General features: G+C 41.9%; 1 protein-coding gene across 1 annotated transcript; it reads left to right on the forward strand.

The window, feature by feature from the left end:
- The first annotated feature begins 7,553 nt into the window (after positions 1-7,553).
- Positions 7,554-9,867, forward strand: LOC113039937 (beta-1,3-galactosyltransferase 1-like). Its single transcript, XM_026198110.1, has one exon. The coding sequence runs from the start codon at positions 7,815-7,817 to the stop codon at positions 8,859-8,861; it is 1,047 nt and encodes a 348-aa protein (XP_026053895.1). The 5' UTR covers positions 7,554-7,814; the 3' UTR covers positions 8,862-9,867.
- The last annotated feature ends 2,107 nt before the right edge of the window (positions 9,868-11,974 follow it).

Below are 11,974 nucleotides of genomic sequence, written 5' to 3' on the forward strand. Positions count from 1 at the left end.
GCATCGAGAAGCGTTTTGACCAGCGCCGCCGCGCTCGGGGTCTGGAGTCCGCCCTACTGGCTCCTCCGCCCGCCGATCCCCTGGCACTCCCCTCCTCTGAACCTGAGGCTATGCAACTGGGCGGCATCCGCATTTCCGCGGCAGAGCGAGAACGAAGAGTGGTCAATCGACTTTGCATGTATTGCGCTTCACCTGCGCATTTTGTCGCCGTGTGCCCGTTAAAAGACAGAGCTCGTCAGTGAGGGGAGGGCTTCTGGCGAGCGCAACCACTCTAATCTCTCCTCCTAACTCCTGTACCACCTTCTCGATCCATCTTCGCTGGCCTGGCTCCTCTGCCTCCTGCAGGGCTCTGATTGACTCCGGGGCCGAGGGCAATTTCGTGGATGAGTCATGGGCTCGTGCGCAAGGTATTCCCCTGAAGGCGTTAGATGCACCCTCTCCCCTTTTTGCTCTAGATGGAAGCTCTCTCCCGAGGGTTAACCATGAGACTCCACCCTTAACACTCACTATCTCCGGTAACCACCGTGAGACCATATCCTTTTTAACTTTTCATTCCCCTTATTTCCCAGTAGTTTTAGGGCATCCCTGGCTAGTACTTCATAATCCCCAGATTAACTGGATAAGGGGTACCGTCCTCTCTTGGAATTTGTCTTGTCATGTCAACTGTTTAACCTCTGCTATTCCTCCTGTGTCCTCTGTCTCTGTGTTTCAGGAAGATCCAGGGGATTTGTCTGGGGTGCCGGAGGAGTATCACGATCTGCGGATGGTTTTCAGTCGTTCGCGGGCCGCTTCTCTCCCCCCTCACCGTCCCTATGACTGTAGCATCGACCTTCTCCCGGGCACTACGCCACCTCGTGGTAGACTGTATTCCCTGTCGAGGCTAGAACGCGAAGCTCTTGAAAAGTATCTATCGGAGTCCCTGGACGCAGGTACCATAGTTCCCTCATCCTCTCCCGCGGGCGCCGGGTTCTTCTTCGTTAAGAAGAAGGATGGTTCCTTGCGCCCCTGTATAGACTATCGGGGCCTTAACGAGATAACGATTAAGAACCGTTATCCATTACCCCTCATGTCATCGGCCTTTGAGGTCTTGCAGGGCGCCAAATTCTTCACGAAGTTGGACCTTCGCAACGCCTATCACTTAATTCGCATAAAGGAGGGGGATGAATGGAAGACCGCGTTTAACACGCCCCTTGGGCACTTTGAGTATCGTGTTCTCCCGTTCGGCCTTGTAAACGCCCCCGCGGTCTTTCAGGCGTTGGTAAATGATGTTCTTAGAGACATGCTAAATATATTTGTTTTCGTCTACCTAGATGACATTCTTATCTTCTCGCCCTCCCTCCAGGTGCATGTCCAGCAGGTTCGCTGCGTTCTTCAGAGGCTTCTCGAGAATAGGCTGTTCGTCAAGGCGGAGAAATGCTGCTTTCACACGCGCTCGGTCACCTTTTTGGGATCGGTCATTTCAGGGGAGGGTATTAGCATGGACCCCGCTAAGGTTAAGGCGGTTATTGACTGGCCAGTTCCTGATTCTCGCGTCGCCTTGCAGCGTTTCTTGGGGTTCGCCAATTTTTACCGCCGCTTCATTTGCAACTACAGTCAGGTCGCAGCGCCCCTAACCGCCCTTACCTCTGTCAAGTCCAGTTTTGTATGGACCGAGTCCGCTCAGCGCGCTTTTGACCGCCTGAAGACCCTTTTCACGTCCGCTCCCATCCTAATGACCCCTGACCCTTCCAAACAGTTCATAGTCGAGGTTGACGCGTCCGAAGCAGGCGTTGGAGCTATACTCTCCCAGCGGTCTGCCTCCGATGGTCAGATCCACCCCTGCGCTTTTTTCTCGCACCGACTAACTCCCTCCGAGCGTAATTACGATGTGGGTAATCGTGAACTACTCGCTATCCGCCTCGCGCTAAGTGAATGGCGTCAGTGGCTAGAAGGTTCCTGCGTTCCTTTCTTGGTATGGACGGATCACAGGAATCTCGAATATATTCGTTCTGCGAGGAGGATGAGTGCCCGTCAGGCTCGTTGGGCATTATTTTTCACCCGTTTCGACTTTTCTATTTCCTACCGACCCGGCTCGAAGAACGTCAAGCCTGATGCTCTGTCCCGCCTCTTCGATTCCTCAGAGTGCTCCGAGTCACGCGTTCCCGTTATCCCCGAGGGGCGTGTTATTGGTGCGGCCATCTGGGGAATCGAGAGACTAGTCAAACGAGCTCTCTCTTACTCCGCCACTCCCCGTCGATGCCCCTCTAATCTTCTTTTCGTCCCTGCATCCGTCCGTCCGGCTGTCCTCCAGTGGGCTCATACGTCCAAATTAGCTGCCCATCCCGGCGTTAGGGGCACCCTGGCTTCCATAGGCCAACGGTTCTGGTGGCCCTCCCGCGAACGGGACACTCGTAGTTTTGTAGCCGCCTGCGCGGTGTGCGCACAGACTAAATCTGGGAACTCCCCTCCGGCCGGCCTTCTTAGACCACTCCCCATTCCCTCGCGCCCGTGGTCCCATATCGCCCTTGATTTCATTTCGGGTCTTCCCCCGTCGGCTGGAAATACCGTTATCCTCACTGTCATCGACCGCTTCTCTAAATCAGCGCATTTTATTCCTCTACCCAAACTCCCCTCCGCCAAGGAGACCGCCCAGACTGTCGTTGAGAATGTTTTTAAGTTACATGGTCTACCTTCTGATGTTGTCTCAGATAGAGGTCCTCAATTCGCTTCGCAGTTCTGGAAGGAATTCTGCCGTTTAATCGGTGCATCCGCTAGCCTTTCGTCCGGTTTCCATCCTCAGACTAATGGTCAGGCCGAACGAGCCAATCAGACCATCGGCCGCATATTACGTAGTCTTGCGTTTCGCAACCCAGCATCATGGTCTGAACAGCTCCCTTGGGCAGAATATGCCCATAACTCGCTCCCATCCTCGGCCACTGGGCTATCCCCTTTTCAAGCTAGTCTCGGTTATCAGCCACCCCTGTTCTCGTGCAAGGACTCGGAGTCCAACGTCCCGTCGGCTCAGGCGTTCGTTCAGCGCTGTAAGCGTACCTGGAGGAGGGTCAGATCCGCTCTTTGCCGTTTTAGAGACCGGACCCTACGTACCGCTAATCGCCGCCGAGTCAAGAGCCCTAGATATACTTGCGGTCAAAGGGTTTGGCTGTCTACTCTTAACCTGCCCCTCCAGTCGATCTCACGCAAATTGACCCCTCGTTTCGTAGGGCCATTTCGAGTTTCTAAGATTATTAGTCCTGTCGCGGTCCGCCTCCAACTCCCTCCCAATCTCCGTCGTGTCCATCCTGTTTTTCATGTGTCTTGCATTAAACCGGTTATCCGCGCCCCACCCCGGTCTTCCACCCCCCCCGTTCAGGTTGAGGGATCCCCTGTCTACAGGGTTCATAGATTATTGGACGTCCGCCGCCGGGGTCGGGGTCGACAGTACCTAGTGGACTGGGAGGGTTATGGTCCCGAGGAGAGAAGTTGGATCGGGACGTTCTGGACCGTTCGCTTATTGATGATTTCCTCCGCTCCCGCCAGGCTTCCCCCTTGGGAGCGCCAGGAGGCGCTCATTGAGGCGGGGGCACTGTCATGATCCTGGTTCCCTTTACCCTTTTCCCCTCCCCTCTCTGATGCCTTTTCTTCTCTTCTCTTTCCTTGCACTAATCTTTCTTCTCTCATTAATCTCCTTCAGCTGCTCATCATTGCGCTACTCTTTGCGCTTGGCTTCCCGCACCTGTTTCCTCTTCTCCTCTGATTAACACCCCTACTTCTTTCCCTTTCCTCCCTACCTGCCTTGCCAGATTATTCCCCTAAATACGCTTAACTGGTATGTCTTATTCCCTGTCGTTTTTGTCCCAGTCTTAGTCCTGTTTGTTCGGGGTGCTGTGAGTGTGAGCCTGGGAGTTTAGCCGCTGCTCGTCTCCTGACCTGCTGATCTCTCCCTCTCTACTGTGAGGTTGCGGAGCTGTCCACCGTACTCAATCCGCCGGGGCGGCCGGTGGCTTTTGCTTTCTCTTTTTGAACAAGGACGAGTTTTGGTTCCAGTTTTTCCCTTTGGGCTTTTTTCTGTTTGCATTCCCCATTATTCTGAAGCTCCTGTGTTTGATCATTAAAGACAATACTTGCTCCGCGAATTGCTCTCTCTGGTCCTCTTTCCACACGACATGTATCCCGACAATTGTAAGTTGGTTTGGATAAAAGCATCTGCAATATTACTAAATGTAAATGTTATAGTTAGAGATAACTACAGTAAATACTTCTGTAACTACAGAATTCAAATAGAAATGCTTGTCATTTTTTAACGAGATGCTAACGGTCTAATCAGATTCAATGATCTATACTTAGCTACAGCTAAAGTGCTACCACCAGACCAAGAGATCAGCTGAATGATTTTGAAAATGATAAAACTGAACTGTTTAACTCTAGGGGAGTTGGAAAATGAGCAAATTTTAAAAAAAAATAGTGGAGTGTTCTTTTAAGCCTCACAAATGCAGTCAACGTGCAGTCTTTGTAAAAACAGAAAATGGAATGGAATGAGATTATTTATTATTATTACTTATTTATTCTGCCTTCAAACTCATTCTGCTAAATAGATTTCTTTACAGATTAAAACTGCTGCTGTAACTAGCCGGAAAAAGAAACCATCTCATTTTAAAGTCAAATGACATTTGCAACCCACCTTACTTTGTAATGTGGAACACTTCTGATATAACAAGGCTTGTGACTAGTCAGCAGCAAAATTAACTACCAATGCTACTACCAAAACTATTTTATGAAAGGTTGACAGGTATCTAGAATAAAATAACCATGGTGAGTACACGAGTAAGGAGTAGGTGAGCACATTTCTGTTGCCATTTTTAATGCATAAAATGAACTTATTCTTGATAATTGAATGCAGAATATTTATTCTCACATGAAACATTAGAAATGCCGCAAGAAATGTATTTAATATTGGTGCAACTCAACTAAATGTTGAACTTTTTAATACATTTATGACTTAAGATTAAAAAAAAATGAAGCTGTATTTTTAAAAACTAGATATTTGCAGTCTAAAAAATTGCTGATTGAAAAATCATGTCTATAAACCTTTTTTTTTTTTTTCTGTTGAATTTCAAATGTGTCATATTCAGGTAAAAAACAATCTAATTCAGAAGTATGTTAAATGCTACATAATACTCAGTTTTGTTAAATGACAATAATTCAAATTTACACAATACAAATTCAATTTGTTTTGTCACATTATAAGCTCCATATTATTGTCATATTATAAGCTCCAACCAGCAGAAACTAAAACAGTTGCCGTTTTCAATTGAATAAAGAATTAAAAACCAATACTTGAGGAATATGTTAACATCCTGCAATCTATGCTGCAGCAAATAGACAAGGCAAGACTCAAACTGAACACAGCAAAGTGTCACTTAGATAACCAGAACTGTAATTCCTGGATCACAAACTGAAAAAGAGATCACAGCCTGATACATCTCTAGTCACTGCAGCGGCCAGTGCACCACCTCCTGCTTAGGTTAGACTCTTTTCATTCCTGTGTCTTGGATCATGGGGCCAAATTTACTAACAGCTTGCACCTGCGCTAAATAGTTTTGAATTAAATGTTTTGCACTAATTTTTTTCATTAAAAATACTGTCAAGATTTACTAAAGATGTACAATGAAGAATTAGCATTGAAAAGGTGTGGACAGTTATTTTTTGCCTGACCTTATTGAATATGCATTTGTAGAAGCTTCTTTTTCAGATGCAAAATTTATTGGAGGAGAGTATTTATAAATCAAACTAACATTTGCACTCATCAAATTACAAATGTATTTGTGCCATTATTTAACACACAAAAAAGCTTATCTAAAAGCATATGCTTTAATTTGTGCTGCTCTTAGTAGATTGCACTGGTCGTTACAAAGATTATCTGGCTAAGTCTTTGTTCTTTAATGTGCACATTATCAGTAAATCACACGCATAATTTTCCCTTCCCAGCGGCGTTGCACATTTGAATCTGCGACATACAGTATGGTGTGTTTGGTTTAGATGTGCCCCTGCATTAATTTGAAATGTGATTCTATCCATTATCAAGTAGATCTTATGTGTGTTTGCTGTATGAGGGTGAAAACATTTGCTGCTGTTCTGTGAAAATTTTATTTGAGTATTGTTATATGACGTGTATAACTATAAGAGCTTTTGTTCAACAATGTTTTGCTTGTAAATTATAATGTTGGAAGTACTATTACTGGAAGACTAAAAGATATGTTTAAAAAAGTAAAAAGGTGGAAAAAATGGAAAGTGAGCAAGATTAAGTTAAGTTATGGATTTTTAAAGTATACTGTTTAAATGGCAAGTCTTATCTGATTCGCATTTTGCAAACACTTTGAAACACTGTGCCATTGTAAAAACAGTGTCATCTGCAGTACAGTAATAAACGTGAAGGGTATTGCTAATGTGAACTTTTCTGTTTAAGAATTTGCAGGAAGAATCAAGACCAGGAATATATGTTGGTAAATCTATAAACAAATCTTGATGTTAAATTTGCAGCACAGATGCAAATTTTTGGTTCAGTAGAAAACCGAGGAACAGTAAAAGGTATCAAGTGAAGGGTTGTCAGGTATGTGGTATAAAATAACCATGCTGACCACAATGAAAAGGTGAGTGCCTGGATTTTGTGCATTAAAGTAACATATCCAGTTCAATTTAATGCAGAATATTTTTCTGACACGAAATGGCTTCAGAATACCTCTAGAAATGGATTTTGCATTGGTGCAACTAAAAAGTTAGAATGTTGAACAATCACATTCATGAAACATTCTTGAGAATAAACCAATGATCTATATATATATATAACTGGATCGCTCATCGCGTTCTAAACTGCCAACAGACGGTGAAGCCACCGGAAGTGTTCGATCCGCCATCTTACTAATCCCTACCAGCAGAGAACATCATTGAGTTACATTCAAACCGCTGTCCTAAACTAACTGATTTTGAAGCAAATCAGTCAAATGGGATTTGTTTTTATGTTATGTGTATGTAAATTCATTTTTGGGGCAGTATAAGCGATATATTCAAATCGTTTAGGTGGGTGTGTCTGCTGCGCACTGACGACACAGGTAAATGATCCCACACAAAATATAGCCTGTTTCTTTATGAACATAATTTTCCAGGAAGTGTTGAACATGAACGTATTAGTATCGGAAATGGATTTGAATATATTACAATGGATATTATGCAATTATGCTGTCAATATTGCTCTATAAATGAAAAGCTTAACTTAATATCTGGGAAATAAAGCTTTATGTCTTTAAATCCATGCTGTATATAGTCAGTTATTTCTTTGAATAAATTCAGATTTCAGAATGAGCAGTTTCTAGTTTGATATATATGTTGAGGTAGTGTCCGTCTGATGTTCATCGTGTTCATGATGCTCACTACTGTAATGAACGTAGCTTTTTAATAAGTAGGGGAAATTCGCGACCTTTAAAAAAATAACCGTTTACATGCCTATGGTGTTTGCATTGTAATAATGTACAGAAATACTTTAGATTTATAAACGCTGACTTGTTAGGTGATGTTTTCTCATTAAAATCATACAATTTCCTATCAATTCAATAGAACGTTTACGCACACTAGGGATTACCAATATGGCGGCGCGGTGGCTTCACTTTAATGACGTCATGAGCAATCCAGTTCTATATTATAGATCAGTGGAATAAACTCAATTTTCTAAAGTTTTGAAAGTTAAAGTTAAAAAAGTTTTGAATTCCAAAAAAGAATGTTCTCCTCTATTTTCCTAAGAGTGTTATGCTTGCTACTAGGTTAACAAGTAAACAACTATAATTATGATTTCATATGTAGAACATCTTTTGTTTTCTTTCTTTATCTTTCTTTACAGACACATAAAGGGTCTCATCTTGCTTACATTGACTTTCTCCTTGTGTGTCATCTTTTACAATTTTGAACTCTGTGTCAGGTCTGCTAAGCCCCCTGAAACCTTAAATAATGCTGTAACTCAAAAAAGGTCCTATCATAAGACTGCACCCCCCACTGTGACCAAACACATTGGACTGCATTATCATGTGGCTCATCCACTCAATTACCATTTCATCCTGAATGAACCTGATAAATGTAGTCAGTGGAATCCTTTCCTGGTCTTGATGGTCCCTGTGGCCCCCCATGAGGTCAATGCTCGTAACGCCATCCGCAGCACATGGGGGACTGAGAGCTCAGTGCAGGGAAAAGCAGTGCTGACTCTGTTCTTGGTGGGTTTGACTGGAGGAGCTGAAGCTCAACAGAAGATGGAGGAAGAGAGTCGACAACACAGAGATTTAGTGCAGAGCAACTTTGTGGACTCCTACTTCAATCTGACCATAAAGACCATGGTGATCATGGACTGGCTGGCCACTCGTTGTCCTCAAGCTACTTATGCTATGAAGGCTGATTCTGATATATACATTAACCTGGAGAACCTGATGACCCTGCTGTTGTCACCCAACACACCCAGACAGAACTACATCACAGGGTATTTGATGTTGGACCGGCCTGTCGTCAGAGACACAAAATCTAAATGGTACGTCTCAGAGAAGCTATACCCTGAACCAATATACCCCACATATGCGCAGGGATCAGGATATGTTTTCTCCAATGACCTGCCAGAAAAAATAGTGGAAATTTCCAAGGAAGTAATGGGATTTAATATAGAAGACGCATATGTGGGAGTTTGTCTGAAACGATTGGGCTTTGCACTCTCATCTCCCCCAGACCCTTCACAATTTAGACTCCATATGGGACAATATAAGCGAGAGGATTTTCTTAAGATCATTTCAGTGAGAGTGGGATCTCCACAGCAGATACTGAATATTTGGAAGGATGTAAAGAGACCCAAATAAAAGAATGTGACAAGAATTAAAAATACAAAATTTCAGTTAAAAAAACAAATAATGTTTTGCTGCATCAAAACAATGCCGCGGGACCAGTGAAGCCTGATACCTTAAATGGATTAAGTTTATGAGCCAATTCTGTTCAAAAACACACAGCATTGTTCTTCTAATTAAATGGACGGTTACAGTTCAAAAGACTATTTTCTGGTCCTCAAATCTGATTGGCTGAGATGAATGTGGTATTCAATTGATACCGGGGCCCTGACCATTTCACTGTTTGCATCACTTTGTCTGCAGTATTTTCCACAGCGAGCATCACGATGGAAGCCCAAACCCGCTATCATTTTAAAAGTAATACTGTAATCATATTACAGAATGTAGCTTTAGGAGTTTTTCAGTGAGAATGTACTTGTTTAGACTTCAAATATGTGGTTTGTTAATAATTCTGAAGTCAAGTCAAGTCACCTTTATTTATAAAGCGCTTTATACAAAATGCATTGCATCAAAGCAACTGAACAACATTTATTCCTAGAATTAAATACAAACATACCAAAAAGCAGGAACTTCCGCCGATAGTTCTAGGAAACCTTCCTCCGGTGTGAATGCACCTAATTTCAGGTATATTTTTATGGATCCAAAAACACTAATGGCTAATATTATATTACTCATCCATTGCACAAAAACTAAGACTTAATACATTCATTACAAAACGAGGGCCTTATTTTGTTTAGATTTGTGAAGTATGGATCCACATAGTCTAATGGCTATATTACCCATCCACTGCGCTTTGGCAAAGGATTTGGTTCAAAACTACAAACACGTTAAAAAACTACAAACACAGAAACATAATAACATCATATTACAGAGTGTAAATTATAATTTTAATCGAAATTATTAAATGAATGCCACCATATTGGGACCATAAAGCCCTGCCTTCACGTACCCTAACCCTACTCAATACTTTATTTTCAAATTTTTTATTATTTCCTACATTTTTATTGAAAATAGACTCCTTTCCGATGCGATATGAAGATTTGAAAAGGGAAAAAAAAAAAGTTCTGCACAAGGTGGGTTTGAACTCGGGTCGATCGCGTCAAAAAGCAATCACCTTACCACCTAAGCCACCGAAACTGATTAGCTTGATAAGTGTCTGTTTTCAGTTTCAGACTGTCCCAATCACACATTGGTGGGTTGAGTTATTCAAATACGGAGTGTCTATTTACACTAAATGCAAATAGCCTGCCTTGTTGGCTGAGTCTACACTATTTACACTCCATATTTGTATCCACTGCAGAAAGAAGTTCTACACAAAAGAGGGTTTTAAAAGACACTGCTGTTGTTTCTCATGCATTTACACACACCTGCAATCTAGCTGTTATATAAATGCAATATAACACTTGAAGCTATACTCATGTTGTGATTACCTACTGCCTTCTACCACCTGTGTGATATTGCTCTTTTATAAAAAGGACATTACACGTGAAATAGGCAACATGTTAAGGGTTACTTGCATGTATTGTAATTACCAAAGTCCTTTTAGGCAAGTCGTGCTACTCGGCCGCCATCTTGGCAACGCCTCCAGGCAGCTATTTCAGAATAACAAGACCAGGCTCCTATCTAAATGGATGGGCATAGAGTCAGAACTGTATTTTCACTTGTCACCGGGACAAAAAAACTGCATGTATAGAAACAGCAGTAAAATATGATAAAAATCGCTGCAATTTTTTGATGACTTTGCCCCAAAAATAAGGTTTAAAATGCATTTTTGCCCACAGGTTATACTTTTACTACACATGCGCAAGGGTTCCTCAACTGAGCGCATACGTCAGTGGAACCAGACCATAGGCTTAAATGTTTCCCGGCTTGGCTGTTTAAAGCAGATGACTGGTTTTCCAGCGGGAGGGGCGGGACATGTGCACACAACCGCCATTCTTTGCCATTACGGGTTTTCCTCATATAGTTGTATTGAGTATTGAGGAAGTGGCATGTCTCTTATAAATTGCCTCTGGCATAACTTACATGTAATATGTGTAACAAGGACACATTAAAATGAAGTGTTACTTAAAAATATATATATTAAAACAAGGAGCAAGCATAATTTGTCAAGAATAAGAACAGTTTGAAATTGTGGTTCTTTATTTTTTTAGACTGAAAGAAGGGTTCATTCCTTTTTATGAATGCAAATAGTCATATGTTGGTCATATCATATCTTAAAGCAACATAGACTTTGAGCACCATGTTTGGTAGTGCATAATTAGAACTCTTTACATGCTCTTCATGCGTCATTAATGTGCAGTCTATTTGTGAACTTAAAACCCATTAGTAGGACTATATTTGTTTTTCCAGAAATTAAACCGTCACGTCTGGTTATTCCTATTTGTTTTATTTTGCTTGCATTTCACATATCCATTATATGAAGAACTTTCATCGTCTGTTTGGAGTTGGTCGGTAAAATCACAATACTATGACTAGCAGTTATTAGGCCTGTTTTTCCTGTTTTTTAATGTTTGCATTATCTGCTGCAGTATGGTATTAAATTACAGATATATTTAGTATGTTTACATATTAAACAAATAACTGACTCCTAAAACAAGCAACTTATAATTTAAAAAATTGTTCATCCGAAAATGTTTGTTGTTTTCAACCTGTGTGACCTTCTGTGGAATGAATATCAGGTTAACTGAATTATGGAATGGAAAAATGATTTTTTTAATACAGCACCAAAGAGTGTAAGCAAAAGTGACCAAGTGACTAAACAAGGAGCAAAACTTGGTGAGCAAAAAAACTAAACAAGAACTTACTGTCACAACTTCAATATTTTCAGTCCACTTAAATATGTAAAATAATTTGATATTAACTTGGGTTGGGACTACATGAATCCTTTTGTAACATTAACTGAAACTGCATGGGTGGATTCTGCACAGCTATGGCAACAACACTATAAAAAGGATATTGTGTATTGCGAACAAAACATTTAATGTATCAACTGTTTGGGCTATTGGCTCATACAAAGCTGAAAACAACCAGAAATACTGGTTTCACAACCATGCTTCTGCTTTTGCACATCAGCTTGTGCTAACCCTACGTGAACAAAAGCTAAAGTATCCAGTGAAACTCCAGAC

The sequence above is a fragment of the Carassius auratus genome, chromosome 22 (genome assembly GCF_003368295.1).
Source record: "Carassius auratus strain Wakin chromosome 22, ASM336829v1, whole genome shotgun sequence".
NCBI lineage: Eukaryota > Metazoa > Chordata > Actinopteri > Cypriniformes > Cyprinidae > Carassius > Carassius auratus.

What these genes read in the sequence shown, in the direction of transcription:
- LOC113039937 (XM_026198110.1), top strand. Translation starts at nt 7,815, where the DNA reads ATGATTTCATATGTAGAACATCTTTTGTTTTCTTTCTTTATCTTTCTT.